The sequence below is a fragment of the Dermochelys coriacea genome, chromosome 11, assembly GCF_009764565.3.
Source record: "Dermochelys coriacea isolate rDerCor1 chromosome 11, rDerCor1.pri.v4, whole genome shotgun sequence".
NCBI lineage: Eukaryota > Metazoa > Chordata > Testudines > Dermochelyidae > Dermochelys > Dermochelys coriacea.
Genome location: NC_050078.2, coordinates 52,512,858 through 52,538,249, shown reverse-complemented (window position 1 = coordinate 52,538,249; position 25,392 = coordinate 52,512,858). Strand labels below are relative to the sequence as shown.

Below are 25,392 nucleotides of genomic sequence, written 5' to 3'. Positions count from 1 at the left end.
CACATGCTTCAAGTGTTTCCTAAGAGAAAGCGAATGGATATTTGGGGTTAGGCAAATGTAAATTACTGCCTTACAAATATATTTAATGCCTATTGGAAAATATTTATAGAACAATATTTTATTAACATGGGTGCTCTCAACAGTTAGAGTCCTAAAAAAGCTATGTGCTGCTGCAGATACAAAGCAGCAAGTCACACAAGAGGCCTAAAAACCAACCTTTTATGTCCTCCCCATTCTTCCTCCCTCTAATAAGCTCTGTTGTTCAGCTGTGACTCCTCAGTTAATGTTTTCCCCTTTACGAATATTTACTGATTAAATTATGATGAACATAAAGCAAGAATTGTGTTCTAAGGCAACTGGTTATGTGTTTGGTTCAAAGGTGATGACTGGTTCTTTTAAAATACTGTGGGCCGGATCTTGACCTGTGGCTGAGAAGGAGGTAGAATACAGGGGTTGCACTCCTGTGGCTGAGAAGGAGGTAGAATACAGGGGTTGCACTCCCCTGATCCTGGGCTGACCTGCATTGGGCATGATGGCTACTCTGAGCTGTGCTAGCTGTCGATGACCCAAGGGGTAGAGAGGGATCACCGGGTCACACGGATGCTCTATATCAGCTGCAGGGAGTGTGGTGAAGCAAGGACCACAACACTAGGAAGTGGGTAGTTAAAGGAAAAGGAGTGGTCAGTTAAAGCAGCGTTAGGACAGATTTGTAGCTGTGGAGTGGTGTAAACCTTCCCCAGCATAGCTGGAAATGTGTCCCTGTAGCTTCTGTTTGATTTATTATCCTTCAACTGGTTTATAGCAATTACTTGCATGACATAAATGTTTGACACTTATTGGTGTTAGTGATTGTGTTGCAGTTTATTCCCTATGCATGAAACAAAAGGTTTTGCCATATCAAGTTAATGGATATCTTTGGCTCTGAAGATGAGACTCGAGTGCTGAAACCTTAGTCTTTCTCCAGAACTGTTCTCTGTTCAGTATCCGTTGTTTTTATCTGTTTATCTGATAAAATAGGATTTTCTGGGTTTGTGCTATTGTGAAGTTCTCCTCTTTTGTACTGGAATGCCACAGCCCTTTGTAGCCTGCTCCTTTTCACTTGGAGACAGTGGGAGTCTTTGGTTCCTGCGGTAGAACTCTGGAACTTCTCTCAACCATGAGCTGAGCATGGCAGGGTGCCAGAGGTGTCATTTGGGGAACTCAGAGGCATGTGTGCAAAAGAGCCAAAGGGAAGTACATAAATTCAAAGAGTATGTTGTTGTGTCGCAGGAGTCTATATTATAAAGGAAGGAATAAGCAATGGTTATTCTGGACCAGTGTTAGAAGCAGTGATCAGAGTAGCAGCCGTGGTAGTCTGTATTCGCAAAAAAGAAAAGGAGTACTTGTGGCACCTTAGAGACTAACAAATTTTTAGTCTCTAAGGTGCCACAAGTACTCCTTTTCTTTTTTGTAGAAGCAGTGATGGGATCCTAGCTGATATTCCCAGCGAATGAAGATAAAATGGTGCCATTCACTGCTGCTGTCACTATAAAGTGCTAAAATGAGAAAGAAGAAGAGGTAGGGAGCAAGCAAGATCTAAGCCACTCCAATTGATAGATGAAAAATAGGGCATTAAAGAGCCTGTAGAGATTCCTTGCCCTTCAGAAAATGAGACTGAATAAGGATGACTATTACTACTGTACCTATGGCGCACACAGATTTATTGAAGATGTAAAGTACAAGAAACCCAGAAACATAGTGGGCTAGTTTCCCAGTGGGTGTAAATTGACATAATTCTACTGACTTCAGCTGAGGAGCTGGTGCAGTGACTGCATACAAAGACATTTTACAAAACAATAAGGTACAAAATCATCAGCAACTTCAAACAATCCATCTTATTCACATGCAACTACCAACCGGGATATAAAATGTTACTGTTCTTTTGCACCTACTGATTTAAACAAGATCTATTCATGTGTTCTCAGGGAACAGTGGAACCTCCCCCTTCCTCCTTAGGTCTTATCCTGCCCCTACAGCCATGACAGTGGAGATGCCCTTGTGAGGTTCCGCTTCATAAGTGCAGGGAGATTGTGGGGAGGCTGTACATCCCCTGAATGGTGCTGAGCTCAACCCCACAGGGCGCCCAATATGATGGCAGTGCACATGGGATGGGTGGGGACATATAGGAGACAAGGTCAAAGTGGAGCTGCTGCATGAATCTCCCCACCCGTCCACTCTTGTGTTGGAAAAGCCCATAATGGACTTTGGAGCCTTCTTCAACCAGCATGCTGCTCTGTGACTCTGGGGCAGAGGAGGATTTCTTACCTCACTCTCTCCCTAGCTTCTGCCTAATACACTATTTGGCTACTCAGGCTGAACGTTGGGTGCAGGATTTACCCCACTGAGAAGTAGCGTTTTCACAGAACAGCTTCAATGTCAGCAGAGAATCACTACAGACAGAGTTTCACTCTCTTATCTGACTGTAGGGAAGTTAAGCACAGTGGACCACATATAATATTCTATTCCTTGAAACACATTACAGACCTGGATCACTTTTTTGAATTAGATATTCAGGAAAATGTGCTTTTTTTTATTAAGCACACACTTTAAGGTGTTAATGGGCAAGTGAACCTTGTGATGTAGCCACTTAGATTTCTTAGAGTATTCGAGTGAAATATGATTTAGGTAAGATTAGAATAAACAATTCTCCTGTAAAATCATAGAATCATAGAATCATAGAATATCAGGGTTGGAAGGGACCCCAGAAGGTCATCTAGTCCAACCCCCTGCTCAAAGCAGGACCAAGTCCCAGTTAAATCATCCCAGCTAGGGCTTTGTCAAGCCTGACCTTAAAAACCTCTAAGGAAGGAGATTCTACCACCTCCCTAGGTAACGCATTCCAGTGTTTCACCACCCTCTTAGTGAAAAAGTTTTTCCTAATATCCAATCTAAACCTCCCCCATTGCAACTTGAGACCATTACTCCTCGTTCTGTCATCTGCTACCATTGAGAACAGTCTAGAGCCATCCTCTTTGAAACCCCCTTTCAGGTAGTTGAAAGCAGCTATCAAATCCCCCCTCATTCTTCTCTTCTGCAGACTAAACAATCCCAGCTCCCTCAGCCTCTCCTCATAAGTCATGTGCTCTAGACCCCTAATCATTTTCGTTGCCCTTCGTTGTACTCTTTCCAATTTATCCACATCCTTCCTGTAGTGTGGGGCCCAAAACTGGACACAGTACTCCAGATGAGGCCTCACCAGTGTCGAATAGAGGGGAACGATCACGTCCCTCGATCTGCTCGCTATGCCCCTACTTATACAACCCAAAATGCCATTGGCCTTCTTGGCAACAAGGGCACACTGCTGACTCATATCCAGCTTCTCGTCCACTGTCACCCCTAGGTCCTTTTCCGCAGAACTGCTGCCGAGCCATTCGGTCCCTAGTCTGTAGCGGTGCATTGGATTCTTCCATCCTAAGTGCAGGACCCTGCATTTATCCTTATTGAACCTCATTAGATTTCTTTTGGCCCAATCCTCCAATTTGTCTAGGTCCTTCTGTATCCTATCCCTCCCCTCCAGCGTATCTACCACTCCTCCCAGTTTAGTATCATCCGCAAATTTGCTGAGAGTGCAATCCACACCATCCTCCAGATCATTTATGAAGATATTGAACAAAACGGGCCCCAGGACCGACCCCTGGGGCACTCCACTTGACACCGGCTGCCAACTAGACATGGAGCCATTGATCACTACCCGTTGAGCCCGACAATCTAGCCAGCTTTCTACCCACCTTATAGTGCATTCATCCAGCCCATACTTCCTTAACTTGCTGACAAGAATGCTGTGGGAGACCGTGTCAAAAGCTTTGCTAAAGTCAAGAAACAATACATCCACTGCTTTCCCTTCATCCACAGAACCAGTAATCTCATCATAAAAGGCGATTAGATTAGTCAGGCATGACCTTCCCTTGGTGAATCCATGCTGACTGTTCCTGATCACTTTCCTCTCCTCTAAGTGCTTCAGGATTGATTCTTTGAGGACCTGCTCCATGATTTTTCCAGGGACTGAGGTGAGGCTGACCGGCCTGTAGTTCCCAGGATCCTCCTTCTTCCCTTTTTTAAAGATGGGCACTACATTAGCCTTTTTCCAGTCATCCGGGACTTCCCCCGTTCGCCACGAGTTTTCAAAGATAATGGCCAAGGGCTCTGCAATCACAGCCGCCAATTCCTTCAGCACTCTCGGATGCAATTCGTCCGGCCCCATGGACTTGTGCACGTCCAGCTTTTCTAAATAGTCCCTAACCACCTCTATCTCTACAGAGGGCTGGCCATCTCTTCCCCATTTTGTGTTGCCCAGCACAGCAGTCTGGGAGCTGACCTTGTTAGTGAAAACAGAGGCAAAAAAAGCATTGAGTACATTAGCTTTTTCCACATCCTCTGTCACTAGCTTGCCTCCCTCATTCAGTAAGGGGCCCACACTTTCCTTGGCTTTCTTCTTGTTGCCAACATACCTGAAGAAACCCTTCTTGTTACTCTTGACATCTCTTGCTAGCTGCAGCTCCAGGTGCGATTTGGCCCTCCTGATATCTTTCCTACATGCCCGAGCAATATTTTTATACTCTTCCCTGGTCATATGTCCAAGCTTCCACTTCTTGTAAGCTTCTTTTTTATGTTTAAGATCCGCTAGGATTTCACCATTAAGCCAAGCTGGTCGCCTGCCATATTTACTATTCTTTCGACTCATCGGGATGGTTTGTCCCTGTAACCTCAACAGGGATTCCTTGAAATACAGCCAGCTCTCCTGGTCTCCCAGATCCTTTCATCATTGTGTATCGTAAGGTGGGAATTCAGGATGCTCTTTTTCGTCTGTTTTAATTGACATAGACTATAACTGCTGATGCTATAAAATATAACCTAACAAGATCATATGACATCATACTGACATATAGGAACTCATAAAGCCTGACACTACTTGTTCTGTGTTGGGTGGAGCTAGGGAGAGGACACATAAGCAAGGGTGAAGGATTTTGGTGAGATATTAAATTTGACATAAGGTGACAAAAATTTAAAATAGCATAAGACGTCCGCACTGCTTTGCAACATGTAGCCCTGTCATGGTGGCATAAAAGTTTGTCGCTCCAGTGAAATAATGTAATTCATACTGTCCAGCATGTTGCTGGTGAGGCAAGGCTTGCAAATTGCTGATTGGAATAGCAGACTGGCCATTTGCAGATTGCTGGTAGATTTAATGCAGGCAAATGGATTGGGAGTGGAAACTATGTATCACTGATACTGGCACAGAAAGCCCTGTTTAGAGAACTTTCTTCACAGCCAAAATGTATCATTTTTTGCAGATGTACAGCCGTCTAAGCTTGGTCTTTGGAGAAACCAAAATCAAATACATTAACAGACTCCAGGCGGGTATTCCAAAGCAGACAGTAAAAGAGCATCACATGTTCACTATATAGCATTACTATTTTAGACTTTGCAGATTTAAACATGGTAGGCAAGTTTCCTTATGGTCCTTGTAAGATTAATAAGACTTCTTAACAGCAGTTTGGGCAGAATCCCCAATAACACCATGTTCTGGAGTTTTGGCTTTCAGAAGGAAGCATAATACATCAAGTTCCCTCAATCATTTCTCTCTCTATCGTTTAGCTGATGCAATAAACCAAATAGTTTGGACATCCATGTGACCAGTCACCACAGATGACAGTCATGCTGAATGGCCTTAGCTTCCCTTCTTATCTGAAAAATGGAATTTTTTTTCAACATTGTTCTAATTTCTTCGTAAGAAAATTCTTTACTATAGCGCATTTGTTGACTTGTGGTATCTGGAAAGAATGATAGCAGTGCTCAGAAAGAATTAAAAATATGGTAGATCTCATAGAATGCTGAACTGCAAAGCAGACAGGCAATTTTAAGCAGAAAAAGACGTGAGAGACAAACATAAGATAGGATTGAGCAGTATAGAAAAGGTCCAAAAGAACACTTTATAGCACCTGAAACACACTTGCTTTCAGCCTTTTGGTCACAATTTAACATTTTTCATTCCTTCCACTTTATCTCCTGATATTTTTTATTAAATGAAATTATCTCACAGTGAGGAAGATAATGCAGGATAGTATTACATGGATTGGTACTGGCTTCCAGCCATAAACAAACCAACCAAAATCAAGAGCAACAACCCCTATCTTCTAGTCTTTGACACTTACCCTAGCTGTCTGTCTACTCACTGTGACCTTTAGACCCCTATATGTATATTTAATTAGGGAAAGAGAATGTTACATTTTTGGTAGCCTCGCTATTTGATGAATTTGACTTGCTACAACCTTTTCTGTTTTCCTTTCTAATTGCAGTGTTGATATTTTAATAAATACAAATGAACCAACAAGAATCTTAAGAATTTCTGCAATTGTGTTTTACCATATCAATAGTGATTCTAAAATTAAACATAACTTGCCATCTTAAAACTAGTTATAATGTGTTTAGTTCTACTAAAAACCAGTTTCAATTTTAAAGAAAATCCGTGTATTACAACAGTTGTCTTATGAAAATTAAGGATGGGATTTTCAGCAGCGCTGAGTATTGGCCTAACTCTACTTACACTGAGAGCAGAATTAGGCCAACACTAAACACATCCTAATGTTTACTCCAGTCTGTCTGTCAAGTTCACTGTTGAATTGCTGGTTTTGTGAGTCTTCTGTGTTCTCACACAACTTATTTATAAGAGAACTCCAAATTCCATTCTAGAGTTAACTAAATGATCAAACTCTTCCCTGAGAAAATCAAATGGTATAATACACACATCTCTGAACATTAAACATCCCCCACGTGAAACACAGTCTTATATATTTGAAAATAATTATCGTACCATTTCCCATTTTGTAAACAGGTGGCTTGGCCCTGTAATCGTTTGGAACTATTCACATGAGCAATGGCTGCAGTATTTGGCTAGTTAATATGCACACACACATGCATGCGCGCACACATAAAATTGAACAAGCCTCAGTCTGCATCCTTCCTTGATAATGGAGTAACGTCTGTGTCACAGCATGAAGAGAAAGGGTTAAAGGAAGTGTTGTCAAATTGCACGGGCCCAAAAAGGATTCGATGAGTTTGCCTGATCCTAACAAGTCTATCAACAAAGGCTTCCATCCCATGAGTGAGTGGTGAAAAATGATAAAATATCAGCTATTCTGGTAGATGAACCTAGGGATAAACTAGTTACTACCTGAAACAAGGGAGTGGTTAGGAGTGTGGCTTTGGGCACCAAGTGGTTGACTCTGATTTGGTTCCTTTTTGTGATGTCGCAACTGTGCATCTAGGTCTATGATGAATATCTTGGCTTTTGCCATGGAAAAAAAGGGAAAACCCATAGCCTGTGATGGTAAATGGGTTTAGGAAAAAAGGGGATGAGGGAAGAATACAAATTTTTCCATATTTGTAACTGCTACTTTAAGAGGCTGTGCTCCCTACCTCCAGCCGAGCCTTCTCTTCCTGCCAGCCGCTGCTCCCGTTCTCCCTTCTCTTCATTCTCACTCCGTCACACTCTTAAACTTGCAGCTGCAGCCCACTTCATGCTTCTGACTTCAACTGACCCCCTTACCCTCCTGACCTTTGGATTGCTACATAATTCACTGCCCCATCCTCACAGACAGCCATAAAATGGGGTCTCTCTCAGGTGAGATTTAATCTTGTGCTCATTAGCTCAGCAATGAGGGTGTTAATATTTATGTACAGTAAATCATTAGAAGCTAGGAATGAATTGAGCCATTTGTATAAGAGATGACATCAGGAGTTACTTGCCATACCTGAGACCTCCAAAAAATCTTTTGTAGTGGAAGGTGTCCATATGTGTTTATACTGTATTGCCTGCCACCATAACCAGCATGAATTGAACACTGATATTGAAAACTTACTTTTGGCTGCCTTGCACATGACACTAACATTAGCCATAAAAAAGCAAGTCTGATTTCTACTATCACAAGAATGGAGCCATCATGATAGATGCTGTGTGTATCTGGGGTACTGGGAACACGAACAGAACAGAAAATAGCCAAAATGTAACACTGTTTCCTTCCGCTTAAGGAAGCCATGGGAGCATATATAAAATGTGAAATTAGAATTCCATCAATTGAGTCTAACAGTATCCGATATGTCATTCTTTCTTTTATTGTCCCCTATGCAGCTAACTCTGGAACAATTTATGATGCTAAAGGGGTCTTTGTTCATGACTAAGACTCCTAGATGCTACAGTAATACAAATACTACTGGTGATAGAGATATTGGCCCAACAATGCCACAGCTGGCAAATCTAATCCTAGGAACCATTCACCTGGGAAATTACCTTTTCCTCTTCATCCTCTTGTGGAGTGCACAATCTGCTTAGTTGCTCTTGCTTTCTGCTCCTGGAGTGTCTTTGTCTAGGGCTGGAGGTTCTCAGTTGATGAACTTCATACCTGAAGCGCCCTCCCACTAAGGCCTACTAGAACCTGAGGTTGGTAAACTTCCGGGCACAATGCAAGGCCTTTAGTTAACTCTTAAGGTAGCTCCTGCAGCCTATTAATTCAGTGTGTTATTGAGAGACTATTTTTATCCTGCCTATTTTAATGATTATTATTGTGGTCAGTGCTATGGCAATGGGCAATGCATGAATATACATAAATTCCATATTTCCTCCAGCCCTAAAATTACATTTGTTTTTAAAATACCTGATTTGGGAAAGCTCTTATCCCTCTAAAACAAGGACAGTAGTATATTGACATCGCATCTCCATATCTGAATGATCCACCAAAAATCCCATATGGAAAACCTGTGGAATTTAACAGGGATGAGAGTTGTAGGGTTGTATAGAAATTACTCTGCAACCCTGTTACATTTTATAAAGAACATTATATCCTTACTCTAGGTTTTTCTAACTATCAGGTAGAATTCTATAGTAGGGATATAATTCTTTATTAAATTCTACAGGACATGTTTTAAAAAGTACAAAGATAAATGTTTGACCAGACCCCCTGCTGGTATAAATCAGCATAGATCAATTGACTTCAGTGGGGGTATCCTAATTTATATCAGCCAGGGATCTTGCTAATTATAATTGTGTATTAAATTCTGTAGGACTTTTCCATAGAGAACTAACCTTTTGGATTCTGGTCTTCAGCGATGTTTGTGTGTCACATCATGGTTCCACACTCCCTGCCTACTTTTGTTTTTGAATAGGCAGAGGGATTAAAATGGAATTTCAAGTCTTTTAGAGAGCTCAGATCTTCCAGGAGTGATGATAATGTCTAATGTGTAACAAAATGATAAAGTGCAATGACAGTAGTTATAATGAAATTGTGGCCAGGTATTTGGATTTCATCTGCATGCTTGCACTGTAAATGTCTAGTCACTCCATCTGAGGCCAACTGGGACATGAACTGAACCTCAAACTGAAATGTCTGAAAGTTAAAAAGTAAGGTGACGGAGATTCTATGTAAAATGAATTCAGAATACAGCTCAACTATCTGCTTGTTGATAACTACATGGCTATGATTCAATCTAACTCCTATTGAAGTGAATGAGGTTCTTTCCATTGATTTCAATGAGAGCTGGAGCAGGCCAAATGCAATAGATTGGCAACAGTATTATCAAGTGTGCACTATGCTACTTCTGTGCATTTATTGAGATTTAGTATATAGGCATATACAGCACATCTGCAAGATGGTTGCTAGCACATATCATTTTTCGCTATGATTTATTTCTGCATCTCTGCTTTGTGAACACAAGGATTAATTCCCTGCAGATCACAACATCAAACTCAGGAAAACTTCAGGTTTTTTTAAGGAAAAGACAATAAATAGTGATAGAATACATTAATGCATTTGAAAAATACATTCTCTTCCCTCCAGCAAATGTGAATTTTGGTATAGTTATGTCCACTCTCATCATTAATTAGATTGGATCAGTGTACATGGTACTTAGTGATGTGCTGGGCATTCACCAGTTTCAGAAAATTCCCATTAAACTGGAATATTTTGCCAGTCCATAACCTCTTTAGCACTATTACATTCCACTACCACATCAGAACATTCATTTACTGTGATTTCAAGACATATGCAGTTTTCATATTTGTATTTTTAACAGATTTTGTGCTTGTGTGATTATGGACAGCCATTCCATTCTCAGCCTGGAAGCTTTTTTGTTGTTGTTGTAACTGCAATACAGCAAATATAGTATTAAACCACAACCAAACCAGCCGTGTGTATTGGTATCCTTTACTAATGTAATGGGACTACAGTATATTTATTCTATCGGATCGCAATGCTAAGATTGCTTCAGCCCTTTCATAAACTAGCCACAGGACAAAAAAGATAGGAGGAGGAGCAACCTGCAGGGGCTGTAATTTCTAATCCCTGTGAATCAAAGTACAAGTACATCGCTTATGACCTATCCTGCTATTCTGACCCATTTGTGCTACTCAGTCAGCACAAAGGGGTTGGATTCTGGCCACAGTCTGGCAATAGGGTATTTCCTTGGGACAAGAGAACTCCCTGCTGATGTATAACTGGCAGAGGCATCCCCTTTCCTGGCTCTGCTGTGCTAACCTGTTCTCCATTACAATAGGATCCTTTGGAAAGAGGAGCAGAGCAACCTCCAAATATGGGTGAAGAGAGCAAATGGGTGGCTAAATTTTCAGGTGTTGCCTTCCAAAATGCAAGTAATTGGGTAGCTCTAGTGTGAAGTGTTGTCACATTTTCTCTTTCTTAAAATATTCCCCCTGTTGCTGAGATGTGGAGGAGAAATGTGATAATAAAAAGCTTGAGAGAAATCCATTTGGAGGAAAATCAAAACCCAATTATAAGATGACTGAGACTGGGAGCGGCTGTGCTTATTTGCTGCACACAGATCTTTATTATGACAATTGCTGTTAGTGAGTGATAGGTTTTAGCTGCCTCCTAGTGGCTGAAGAATTATTTTTTTTGATAACGTCAGCGTTATTCCTGAAGTTTCACAATACAGGGCCTAACTCTTGTTTCCACAGCAAAAGTTTCATTGACTTCAGTGGAAGGGGAATCTAGCTCATGAAGTGTTCAGGGCAGATAACAGACAGAGGCATTTAGAAATCTACTAAGCTATCTCAGAGCATTTAGTTAATGACTTTAGATATTGATTCGAAACAGCATGCAGTCTCTGAATATGATATTTTAATATATAAACCATTGCTAGCTGTTTGGCTTTGGTTTTGATAATGTTATAAGACAAAAATGGGTGTCCCATAGGATAAACGATTACCTAAAATACAACACATTGTGTCTGTTGTACATTTTTCTATTATATCTACATAATGATTTGGGCCTCATCCCCAGTTGATTTAAATGGTGTTACTTTTGATTTACCCAGTGTATGTGAGAAGAGACTCAGGGCCAGTATCTGTTTTGGGTTGGGAAGAAAGAATGCAGTTAATCTGTTATTTCATCACTTTGTCATTTCTAGACATTCCTAAGCTGCTTTTCAAGTCTCAGCACCCTGCGTAATAGTCACTATGGTAAAAAGGCCAAATGACCCAAAGAGTGCATGACTTGTATTGTATAAACAAATACTATGTGTTAATTTCAAACTAGGGAATAGACAGACTATAACAACCCTCATTGCCCTTCAGTTTGGATATGACTGGATAAAGTGACTATAATTTAGGCCTGATAGTAAAGTACAGTATAATGATGAACTATGGGAAAATGTGTACGTGATGTTTAGTAGCAGAGATGAGTCAGAGTTGGAATGACTGCTTCCTTCAGGTTTCTCCCTCTCGCATCAGTCGACACTAAGGTGATAACAAATCTTTTCTGCTAGGTTGGTGGTATCTGAAGCAGATTAACAATTTTTCTCTTAGGATGTATATTACATGGCCCGTTATCTCCACATACAGTCCTGCTGCCACAAGATGAAGGACGAACATGATGAAATGGTGCTAAATGGTGCCATGGACTTTTTCTTTTCAGCAAACCTGCATAAGTACAGAGTAACAGGCATAGTGTTTCATCTTATATTTTCCAGAAAGTTAGCTCTGTGTGTGTGTCTGAGAGAGAGAGAGAGTATGAGAAAGAGAAACTCCTGCATTTGCTGGTCACAATCTGGCCCTACTCTGGTATGCCAAAGCAATTGCTGTGTGGTTTATTTGAAGTTATGACAGTATGCTGACTTCGGGTTCAGTGACTTAGAAATCTCATTTATCCTAACTGCTTCTCATCTGAACTAGGCCACCAGTTCTAATGGTGACCCATTAAGGAAGATGTGGTCCATATGCCAGACCGTATCTGGGGAAAAAGGCTCAATATGTCAGAGCACACTGTGTGAATGACATAATGCTCTGACATATGGGAGAAGTGAAAAGAATGTGATCCAGAGTACACTATACAGTGTAGAATATGGTTTACACTGTGTCATAAATGGACTGTATAGGATACATCAGTGATGTGTTTACTTCACAGTGACAACATTTGCTCCTGAGCATTTGCATCAACAGTTGGAGTCAGGTTGTCAGCCTACGTGATAAACCAATTAAAAACACTGGTTGAGCTGTGCACAAATCAGGATTTCATTTTCTGTTAGCGAGGTGCAAAAGTCAATGCTGGTGGGTATTAGTTAATGATACATCTGTTCCATTTCTCCTAACTTTGACAATGATAAAATGACTTGAGTAAGGGCACAAACTTTAAATCCAAGTCTCTCACATGTATCGTTTTGTGTTTCTCTCTTTACATCTGGCTTTAATTTTAACAGAAATGCAGAGAACAGTTTGACTGAAATTGCACCATGATTTGTGCTGCTAATTTTTATCTTTATGCAATAATAATAATAATTAAAAGATCTCTGTGTACAAAGCTGTATGCTCATGGCTGAATTCAGTTTTACTTTTATATTTTTCCTTCTCTTTTAGTTCAGTCCCTTGTCTCCTTTTTTCCCATATAAAACTGGAGCCATAAAAAGTTTTGAACTTCAAATATATATACTGTATTTCTTCTTATATATAGATACTGCATGTACAATACTAAGGACATGTGCATAAAATAGGAATCAGTGTTTTTCATTGTTACACCTTTTTGCTTACAGTTAAATGTTAATGACTATTTTAGATACATAGGGTGGAAACCTGGCTCCCTTGAAGACAATGGCAAAACTCCCGTTGAAGTCTGTTCAGAATTTCACCCATAGTTTTGTAAATGTACTCATCACTTTACAAAATAAACAGGACAAGGAGGTCCTTGTCCCAGTGAGACTATGAATTTATAGAGACAAAAACAAAATACAGGCAACAAATTGGTCATAGGAGGGCATGAAGATTATAATGCTGTAGAGGTCGGTATAGGAAAGAGTTTCAAGAGTAGGATTAAGGAAGGAGTAGTTTAAGGAGAGGGAAGGCTTTGGTGGATGGGAAGCACGAGACTGTTCTAAGTATTAGGAGGAAGGATGAAAGGAGCTGTGAAACTCAGAGTTGAAGAAGATATTTTTTTTCTGATAGCCTTATTTTTATCTACCATGAAAGTCTTAGATTTTCCTGTATACTTGTTTGCCTTTAACATTTTTTTATATATTTTGCCCCCATTCATTTCTGTGTTTTAAAGGCCTGATTCATCTGGCACCCAAGCTGAGCTTGGCACTAGATCCGATTGGAGAAGGGCAAACATGGATTTACACCACTTTCATAGCTCTCCATTCTGATATTTTGCCCCCTCAGCCAAGTTACAGCTGTCTCAGTGGCAATCCTAACTTGAATCTGGTTGCCTGTGGCCCCAGCAGCAGGGAATAGCTGCAGCATATTGTTACACTGGCTCCTCTCCCTAGTAATACTCCCAGTAATCCCTTTATGCTATTAAGTGCAATTCCCCAGTGATGGTAAGAGCAGTTTTACAGCCCTTTTATGCCAACAGATTGACATTGAAAGGTTAAGTTTCAGAGTAGCAGCCGTGTTAGTCTGTATTCGCAAAAAGAAAAGGAGTACTTGTTCATCGGAATGCATCCGATGAAGTGATCTGTAGCTCATGAAAGCTTATGCTCAAATAAATTTGTTAGTCTCTAAGGTGCCACAAGTACTCCTTTTTTATTGAAAGGTTAAGGCAGCTGTGAGTTGAGCCCATAAACTATAGTTGATTTGTGCAGTCCTTGATGACTATTGCTCCCCTTTTCCTTACCAAGAAATAAAGTGGTAAAATAGCAAAATGTTACCAATACAGGACTCAATAAAGAATTAAAGGAAGGTAATATAAGTAATGCCAATCAACACAGGTTTGTGGAAAATAGATCCTGTCAAATTAACTTGGTATTTTTTCTGATGTTACAAGTTTGGTTGATAAAGGTAATAGTGCTGATTTAATATACATAGACTTCTGTAGATCATTTGACTCGATACTGCATGACATTTTGATTAAAAAAACTAGAAAGATATACAATTAACATGCCATTAAGTATATTAACAACTGGCTAACTGATAGATCTCAAAATGTAATTGTCAAGAGGGAATAATCATCGAATGGCTGTGTTCCTAGTGGGGTCCCTTGGATATCCATTCTTGATCCTATGCTATTTAAAATTTTTATTAATGACCTGGAAGAAAACAAAATCATGATTGATCATGTTTGCAGGTGACACAAAAATTGGGGGAAAATGGTAAATAATGAAGAAGACAAGTTAGTACTATATGGAGTGGTCTGGGTCTCTTAGTAAACTGCGTGCAAACAAACAATATGCATTTTAATATGGCTAAATGTAAATGAACAGAACTAGGAACAAATAATATAGTCCACACTTACAGGATGGGGGACTCTAACCTGGGAAACGGTGACTGAAAAAGATTTGGGATCATGGTGGATAATCAGCTGAACATGAACTGCAAGTGTGACACTGTGGCCAAAAGGGCTACTGCAGTCCTTGAATGCATAGGCAGGAATCTTAAGTAGGATTTGGCACTGGTGTGACTGCTGCTGGAATACGGTGTCCCGTTCTAGTGTCCACAATTTAAGAAGGCTGTTGATAAATTGAAGAGGGTTCAGAGAAGAGCCACAAGAATGATTAAAGAATTAGAAAACAAGCCTTATTGTGATAGACTCAAGGAGCTTAACCTATTTATCTTAATAAAGAGAATATTAAGGGGTAACTTTATTATAATCTGTAAGTACCTACATGGGGAAAAATATTTAACAATTATCTCTTCAGAGATAAGGTATGACATGATCCAATGGCTGGTAGTTGAAGATAAACAAATTCAGACTGGAAATAAGGTATAATTTTTTAACAGTGAGAGTAATTAATCATTGGAACAACTTACCAAAAGTCATGGTGACATCTCCATCACTGATAATTTTAAAAAAAGATTTTCTAAAAGATATACTCTAAGAATTATTTGGGGGAACTTCTATGTCCTCTGTTATATAGGAGGTCAGAGTAGATGATCACCTATGGTCCCTTCTGGCCTTGAAATTTATGACTCAAAGAGGTTAAAGAGTTAGCATTTTAAAGTCCCAAGGATTAATTTCTACTCCATAGTTTGGCTGTTGGCTTCATCTCTCATGTGCTTTTTGGACCCATAACATACTGTTCCCAGTTAACACTCCTCCTGTGGTTTAGCAGTTTGCAAGTGCCTAAAAAGTGTTTTCTGTTCTTTTTTAGAAGACGATGCTGAGGAAATAGCCTGCACTCAAAATGGTCAGATGTACCTGAACAGGGATATCTGGAAGCCTTCACCATGCCAGATTTGTGTCTGTGACAATGGAGCCATTCTCTGTGATGAGATTCTATGTCAGGATGTGTTAGAATGTGAGAGCCCTCAGATTCCCTCAGGAGAATGCTGTCCTGTGTGCCCCAACACGGCACGTGTTGGTTTTGAAGGCAATACTGGTAAGGCTGCTTTACATTCCTTATTTTACATGAAGCCTGTTAAGCTGACATTTTGAACAATGTCATCTCTGATATGGTAATTTGAGATGAGCAAAGGAGATGGTGTTCAGATCCAGATCTGCCCAGGGTTTGGCGTTTGGATGTGATGCAAATATAGGGCTAAAGTTCAGGTTCAGCAAACTCTCACAAGCAAACTTCTGAGATCAGCTATTCTCACGAGATTTCCACAGTCTTAGACTCAAATCTCAATAGAATGGTTATTCCAGTGAGATTTTTGCTGTCTTGAGTTGTATCTGAGCTGGATTTGAAAGAGAGTTCCTTTCTGGCTGTAGTTTTTACACACACCCAATACTGTTGAGGTGAGTTCATAGCCAGAGATTTGATCTTAATCCCCCTTTTGGAATCTTGATGAGGTTTCGATTTCAAGTTCTTGTTTGGATCCAGCTTTATAAAAACATATCAATTTGAGAGTTACATTCCATACACACCTCCTATTTTCCCTACTAAAATTGTATATGTATAAATATAAAAATTGTTTAATACAATTTAAAGAAATTGACGAGTGTGAAAGCATGTGACGGACAAGTAAATCCAAATGAATCACCCTGAATCTTCAGTCAAAGCCAAACAAAATCTCTTATAAGATATAAAAAAGGTCTACTTAATATTTTAATTTTTAATATTTTTCATTTCATTTTCTTTTATTTTTTTGTTCCTCTGCATTTTCTGCTTGTGTCCGGGCCCAGAAACAGGAAATACGAGTAATTTTACACTAAAGATGTTTTTGTCATATTTTTAGTTCAATTTTTCAGACCCAGGAGATTAGAATAAAATTTGGATAAATCATCCCAAAACGACTGGGTAACTTTCTGAACAAAAATCTCTAAACTTTTCATTCTACATTCTTTAACACTGTGTATTATGTTATTTGAACCATATAATCATTTAAAGACATTTTTAAAAGAGAAATAATTATTGCTGATTATATTAGTGTAAATAATGTGGAGTAATGATAAAGGGAACATAGTAGGGAGTTGTATAATTAAGCAATAAGACAAGACATGGCATGCATTAATAAGCAGATGGTGCATACTTGCTGTGCATTAGGAGGCATTAGGCCATGGATGAGTGTCTTCAAGGAAGAAGAACATTATGGATACATTCTGGAATGTGTTGATGTTATTAAAGATATTAATAAATATCCCCCCTAAAGATTTTTGTTCTGAGTTTGACCTCAGAGCTGTGAATTCACTGTCAGTGGGGACTGTACATGAGTATTGCACGTACTTGACAAAAAAACTCAAAGATCATTCAGTCGTCTGTAGCTTTTGAAAAAAATCAGCGTCAGATACCATGATATCGGGTGGGATTATCAAAAGTGCTGGTCTATCTGTTCCCAGTGAAGTTGATGGGAATATCACCATTGACTTGAATCGGAGCAGAGTTAAACCCGTGTTGAGTGCTGTTGAAAATCCCACTGTAGTGTTAAGTATTCTTAAAGAGTCTTGGAGCCAGATGTATTCGCTTCTGGAAAAAAGCCCAGAGAGCGGGAAACTAGCGTGGATATACAGTGGGGCACAATTAAAATGTCATGTTCAGGTGAATGAGCCCCTGATGGTGTCCTGAAAGACAACCCATCACTCTCACAGATCTTGGGAGACAGACCAGTCTTTGCTTACAGACAGCCCCCCAATCTGAAGCAAATACTCACCAGCAACCACACACCACACAACAAAACCACTAACCCAGGAACCTATCCTTGCAACAAAGCCCGATGCCAACTCTGTCCACATATCTATTCAAGTGGCACCATCATAGGACCTAATCACGTCAGCCACGCCATCAGGGGCGTGTTCACCTGCACATCTACCAGTGTGATATATGCCATCATGTGCCAGCAATGCCCCTCAGCCATGTACATTGGCCAAACCAGACAGTCTCTACACAAAAGAATAAATGGACACAAATCTGACATCAGGAATCATAACATTCAAAAACCAGTAGGAGAACACTTCAACCTCTCTGGTCACTCAGTAACAGACTTAAACGTGGCGATTTTGCAATAGAAAAGCATCAAGAACAGACTCTAACGAGAAACCGCTGAACTAGAATTAATTTGCAAACTAGATACCATTAACTTGGGCTTGCATAGAGACTGGGAGTGGCTTGGTCATTACACAAATTGAATCTATTTCCCCATGTTAAGTATCCTCACACCTTCTTGTCAACTGTCTGAAATGGGCCATCTTGATTATAACTACAAAAGTTTTTTTTCTCCTGCTGATAATAGCTCATCTTAATTAATTAGCCACTTAGAGTTGGTATGGCAACTTCCACCTTTTCATGTTCTCTGTATGTATATATATCTTCTTACTATATGTTCCATTCTATGCATCTGATGAAGTGGGCTGTAGCCCACGAAAGCTTATGCTCAAATAAATTTGTTAGACTCAAAGGTTCCATAAGTACTCCTGTTCTTTTTGTATTAAACATGCTATTTCCTATTCTATCCAACACTCAGAGAGGCTGGGCATCTAGAGCAGTGGTTCTCAAAGCTGGTCTGCTGCTTGTTCAGGGAAAGCCTCTGGCGGGACGGACTGGTTTGTTTACCTGTCGCGTCCGCAGGTTCGGCCGATCGCAGCTCCCACTGGCCGCGGTTCACCGCTCCAGGCCAATGGGGGCTACGGGAAGGGCGGCCAGCATGTCCCTTGGCCCGCGCTGCTTCCTGCAGCCCCCATTGGCCTGGAGCGGCGAACCGTGGCCAGTGGGAGCCGTGATCGGCCGAACCTGCGGATGCGGCAGGTAAACAAATCGGTCCAGCCCGCTAGGGGCTTTCCCTGAACAAGCGGCAGACCAGCTTTGAGAACCACTGATCTAGGGAACTCTTCCAAAGCTTACTGATCCCCATTCAGGAAGGTGGGGCATGTGTACCTCTGGGCACTTCTCAAGCTCCCCACTGGGAATCTGACCATCTCCTATGCCTCCATGTTGCACCATTCTGGCTGTACAGACATCCATTCACTCCTTAGAATGTTATGCCTCTCTCAGTAAACTAATTTGTTTCCTTTTTTGCTCCTTTTATAGGTAGAGGAAGGAAGGTAAGTTTTACTTTTTATCTTTTTAAATGTATTAAAGCCCTAAAAAGGCTCCAGTCTTTTACTTGCAGCACTTAGAAAATGTAAATTATACAGTTAAATATCACAAACACTGCTCTTCTGACTCTGGCTAGTGGATAGATCAACATGTCCCAGCAGACGTCATAAAATAATTAACCTCCCACAGCTGGCATCTTAATAATGAAACTTCTTTGTTCTCACTGAACTTTCTTCCTAATGCCTGGGGAGATTGCAGTCTGTCTGGAAGGTTATCAAATCTTAGGGAGGGTGGGCCCACAACCTAGGCTCCCTTATGGAGAGCACCCTCACAGAAACCTCCTCCCTTTTATCAAGGAAGTTCCAGCTGTAGTACCTCAGCTGGCTTCATCTCTAGCAGCATCACAGAGGGATAAAAAGGGTCCAGACCATTTAAGACTTTATGCTGGGATTTTGTAAGGGAGTTAGGTGCCCAATGCCTTCTGATTCCCTTAGGTCCCTGAAAATCCCAGCTTCAGCACTTTGTATTCCACACATACACTAATTAGTAGTTAGTTCATATCCTGGAGCGCTGGTGTAATGAGTCCCAACATGGAGACCTGTTTAATAAGCAGGGTTATTATAACAGCTTCGTACTACCTATATAATACTGTACTGTCAAGAATTCTGTGTGTCTAACATTTGCTGTTATATTTAATTAATTCATGGAGTTGACCATGGATCAATTAGATCTTTAAATTAATTACTAGAGATTGCATACAAGAGTCAACATACAAGTGCTCTTTAGCTCTATTTCAGTTATGCACCTATTTGATCACTGTTTGTCATGAATACATATTTTAAAAAATAAACATCTTTCCAGCATCCCTTCCACTTTCACTACTGTAATAGTTCAGCTGACACAACAGAGCTCAGCTAGCAGCATTACTTAATTCAACACTGAACACTAAATCTCATCAGAGAAAGAACAAAGCAAAATTGAAACTGAGGTACTCAATTTCCATAGGGTTAGCAAGCTTTATCTGAGTGCACATGAGTGTACACTGCAATAGTATGCTAGTTATAAGTGGAGATGGTCCTGAACAGAAAAAAATAGCTCAGTTTCCATCTTTTCAGCCTTCCAAAGTTCAAGAGTGTTTGGATCTGAACGTTCATTTTGACCCATTGTTGAGCAGCCTGAGTGGTATGTTACTATAGATAGAAGGCATTCTCTCCTGGTAAGATACTTTTGTCATCTCTTGATGTGAGAATGTCTGTAACATACCACATTGTGTGAGGATAAGCAGGGAGAAAATGTGCTGGTAGTTTGATCTCTTAGAAAAAATACAAATTTAAATACTTACCTCCAATAAATAACCTATTAAGAGGGGAACTAGCCTCAAATAAGTATTTAACATTAATTTATATTTTTAAAGTGATAGGTTGTAGATATTCAGTAATTCTAAACATTCACTTTTAAGTAAATGCAGTAGCAGTATTAGAGGATAATATCTTTATACCTTTCTCTGTGGAACTAAATTGAATGTACGTAGGTTGTTACTTGGTAAACCATGCAAGGAAGTTTAATGTCACAGTGTGCATCATGTGTCAGTAATAATGTTGGAGAAGGCAGTTAAAGTTCATAAATACTGTTATTCATTAATAGTTTGCTATCTGAGCTATTTTTGTTACTGTACCCTGCAGGGACAAAAAGGAGAGCCCGGAGTGGTGCCAATTGTAAGTTAATTTCTTCTTCGTTTACCAGTGCTTTTTGGAAGTATACATTAATCATCCATATAACAGAATTGTTGCTTTTATCCAATGAAAATATGTAAATTATTTAACACCATCAACTGCCACAACAGTATTTTTAATAGTTGCATTTATTTGGGAGGAATAAAATTAAGCCTAAGGAGAATTTCTTCCTAAAATATAACCGACCGTAGTTTTTGATGGCTAATATTTCATATATACCATTGAAAACTGTCAATTGTATTTTTGGAAAAAATTCTGCAGAATTAAACCTGTACATAGTGACTTTCTTCTTCGTAGTTAGAATCTTTGCATAGTGTAATGGGCAATAGGTTAATATTAGAAGGGTCTAGAACTCATAAGTAGAGCTGGTAAACAAAACCAGCAATTTTTTAATTGAAAACCATTTGTTTTTGACATTGTTTATTTTTCAAAAATGCTCAAAATTAAGAATTCAAAATATTTTTTAAATAATTGTGTGACGGTTGCAACTTTCTGTCAGTTATTTATTTTTCCCCTCCCCCCTACAGGAAAAATATGGGGGAAAGTAAAAATATTAGAGAAAGTGAGAATAATTCAGTTTCTCTCACATTTACTTTTTCCTCCTGGAAAAAGTTGACAATACAGTTTTTTGTAAAAAACAAAAAAGTGGTGGAAAAACACTTTTTTACACTTTTAAAAACTTTTTCTAGTGGAAAAGTGGAAAAATTAAAAAGAGAGAGAAAGTAACACCCTCACTTTTTAAAATCTTCATTCACACTTTTCTAGTAGAAAAAAGTCAGCATAAAATTATCATCATATTTCCAAAGTTCTTGTTATGTTATTCTGAAAAGATACTGAAATTTAAAAGGGGTTACAAAGTCCTAAAAGTTGTCAGGTAGTTTAATTTACTATACAAATCTCCATTGTTCAGTGAGCAGTTTTCCTTAGAGTAGTCACGACAAATACATTCCTAGTGTTTTATGAAAGCTTTAGCTCATGTCTTCTCTTTGTTTAGGTTACAGGAATACGAGGCCGCCCAGGACCGTCAGTAAGTAGCGTCTGTGCTTCTGTTCTTCTGATTATATTATTTCCAGTCTCTTCCATTTCCATTTTTTTACTGTGAAAATAACTGTAAGGCCCAGTGGGTGAGGCGGGCTGGGGGAATTCCAGAACAGTAGTCGAGTGTGTGCAGGTGGTTGAGCAGCCAGGAAGTTCACTGGGATCAGAGGCAGTCCGGGGCAATGGTCTGAGTTCTCTCTGGGGTCGGTAGCTGGGAGAGCCAATCCATGGGGCTGGGTCAGTGGCCTGGAGAGGTGAGGTCAGGAGAGGTGGCCAGGCAACAAAGTAAAGTCATTACTCCTGAGGGATTTTGTGCCACTGCGCGTGCGCATATTTAATGAGCCCAGCAGATTTCTTCCAAAATGTTGCTGCAGTTCTGCCTTTTGCCCTGCAGAGGGCGCTGTGGTGATAGCGCTGCACCAGGGAGGGAAGAGAGAGAGCTGCCTTAGCAGCGCTTGTCAGGTCAGGTCAGGAGACAGGGGCTGTGGGGTGCTGGGGGGGGGTCAGACAGGGGCTTGTAAGGGTTAGTGGGGGAGGGCAGACTGGGGTAGTGGCTGAATGGGAGTGAGGCACAGGGCTCCGGGGGGAGGGAGGGCACAGAGACACATGGGGACGGGGGAGGGGTACAGGGACACATGGGGATGGGGGAGGGGTACAGGGACACATAGGGACAGGGGGTAACTGGGTGAAGGCACAGAGACACATGGTGATGGGGGGAGGAGTACAGGGGCACATAGTAGAGACAGGGGGAGCTGGGTGAGGGCATAGAGACACATGGGCAGATGTGCCTGATTGAATGGGAGAGGCTAGGGGTCAGCCAGGGTCTGCATGGGGAAGCTCCCTAACAATCCCTCCCTGCCCCCACCCCCCAAAAACCTGTTCCATAATTTTCCCATCCACACCCAACAGCCCTCCAAGTTCACACCCAGGCTCCTTCCCAGTAATTACTTTCCTCTCCCTCAGCTCTTCTGTTACCCCTACTCCCCCAAGCCTTTGCACTGCTTTTGAGGGGTGCAGGAAATACAGTGCTATATTGTAGTTTAAATGAATTATTACTCAGAGTTCTGTATTAATATGCCTAGTAAGGAATCTATTTGTCAAAAAACATTTCCAGAATCTTTCTTGTGTCTGTATTGTTACAGACATACTTGCTGACAGGTATTTTGAAATAAATAACCATACATAATTGAAACTGGTGTGATTATATTGAGTTATTTTGACAAATAAAATATGCAGAATTTTGCAGAATTTTAAAATATTGTGCGCAGAATTTTTAATTTTTTTGGCACAGAATTCCACCAGGAGTAATGACAGTCATGCAAAGCAGCAAGGCCAAGCATCTAGGCAGCAACCAGCAGGCAGTGGCCTGTTGCTCAGACAGCTTCCCCTTTCTATTGGGGCTGTTATATAGTCCAGGTACCCAATGAAAGTGCTGTCTGTCCAGCCAATCAAGGGCCTCGGGCATGGCTGCTTGTGTCTGTAGGCTTCTAGCACTAAGGCTGTTGGTCAGTGGCAGCAGTTTAGTGCAGTGGCTAAAGATGCTGTCTAAGGATCTGGCATGCCTGGGTTCAGTCTCAGCGTCCTCACAATAACTGTTAATTGACTGGTTTCAGAGTAGCAGCCGTGTTAGTCTGTATTTGCAAAAAGAAAATTTGTTAGTCTCTAAGGTGCCACAAGTACTCCTTAAGCTCTTTGGGCAAGGATTGTCTTTCTGATCTGTTTGTACAGCACCTATTAAAATGGGGTCCTGGTGCATGACTGGGAATCTTATACACTACAATAATATAAATATTAATAAATAATAATAATAATAATAATAATAATAATAAAGGGGCAAATCTTGTCTGAACTTCCATGATTGTGGAGGGCCCTGCCTTCAATGTAGCTGCTATGGCTCCACTGAGCAGGGAAGGAGCAGGACTGGGGACCCTGTGCTGGTTTTTAAACCCATTAGTATGCTGCAGAGAACAGCTCATTGAAGGCTAATTGAGATACAGATACAGGGTTGAGAAAGGGCAGGGTCCTGTGGGTCCAACAACCAGTGAACCTCCTGGTACTGTATGTCGGAAGTTACAATAGAAGCCACATATGGTCTCTGCTACCAGTATGTGACCTGGTGGGGATGAAAGGTTGCATTTCTCACCTCCTAGGCAGGAAATGGTACTGGGCAGGGGTAGGATATGCTCATCCTTGAAAGCAATAAATACTGAAAGAGAGGTGTGGGAGAGGCACTAAACTTCAGGGACCATATTGTCCTTCTGTTAGGTGGTTTATAACAGTGGTTTTCCACCGTGGTCCATGGACCTCTGAGGGTCTGCAGACTATGTGTAAGATTTCCAAAGGAGTCCGTACCTTCATTCAAAATTTTTTAGGGGTCTATAAATGAAAAAAGGTAGACAACAGCTACAACAATAAGATTTAAGAAACAACTCACAAGGGAATGAGATACATACAGCCAGGAAGTCTGGTATACTGCCCTGAGGTCCAATGAATATGGCAGCAGGAGTTATGAAACCACAGAAAAAAGAGCATGAAAAAATAAATTAAGGACATGGACATAGGAACCCAGACAATGCTAAATATTCCCTCTGGGAATGGAAATGAATCAGACGCATAAGAGAGACAAATAAAACAGCCCTAAGCTGCTGTAAAATCTGTGGCAGAATGCAGTTGTTCTGCTGAGCATGCACAGTGGTATCAGGAAAGGACAGCAGTGGTTTTGGGATTATAGCACAGGAGAAAGGGATGAGCACTTAAGAAATGGAAAGCAGGTTACTAGGGGATTTCTGGCACTAAAACAAATGGACAGTGTCACAGCATTGTGTGAGTGCTTTTGGCCACCAGTTGTGTCTTGTGAATACTGAATCTATTGACCTATTTGAAGGGTTTGATGCCTAATTCCACCCTTGCATATGCCTGTTGAGATCCAGGGCATCAGGGCCTGTCCTAGTATCCTTTGGAGAATCCTTTGTTTTTCAGTGTGAGCCATGTCCTTAAGGATTCATTTCTTTCTTATTTTCCAGTTCTGCATCTAGCACCTCTCTGTAATGCTCCTTTCATCGTTAAAGTTGCTGTCACCTCATCTGACCCAGGGCAGCTGTTCTGATCTCTTTTTTCTTTCCATCCTTTTTGGCTACTACCTTCTGTTGCTGCTTTGTGATTATGTTATTACGTTTTTCCCTATTTGTTTGCTACTTTGGCTGCTGTGTGTGGGGCCTTTCCTATAATTTCCCTTCTCGTGTCTACCCTCTGGTGCTTGCCCATTCATATGGGTATCCATTCCCAGGGAGAGGATTGCACATATGCTGAATTCTTCTTTTTCTGTACCTTTTTAAGCTGAAATTTTCTTGCATGCACTCTTTCCTGCACCCCTTGGATGAAGATGCTCTTCAAGAGTAACACATTCACAACTAAAATGAATTTCTCTCTTCTTTTCCCCACCCCAGAAATAAATGACAGATGTTGGGTGGAATTCCGCCCCCATTCAAGTCAATGATAGTTTTGGTATGGACTTCAGTAGGGCCAGGATTTTATCCCTTGGGTGTGATTTTCCATTGCCTTCCACCTTCCACCTGCACAAAGTGAGAGCAAAGTGGATGTAAAATGCTACCACCAATATGACAGAGTGGAGAATTCTTTTTTGATAGAGGAGCCACTCTGAGGTCAGAGCTTCCCG

At 40.6% G+C, this 25,392-nt stretch overlaps 1 protein-coding gene across 1 annotated transcript in view; it reads left to right on the top strand.

Moving 5' to 3' along the window:
- Positions 1-25,392, top strand: part of COL5A2 (collagen type V alpha 2 chain) — a 184,145-nt gene that overhangs the window by 72,532 nt on the left and 86,221 nt on the right. The window contains 4 exon segments of the mRNA XM_038422277.2: positions 15,625-15,852; positions 18,937-18,950; positions 20,628-20,660; positions 21,673-21,705. Of these exon segments, the coding sequence (XP_038278205.1) occupies positions 15,625-15,852; positions 18,937-18,950; positions 20,628-20,660; positions 21,673-21,705 (308 nt within the window).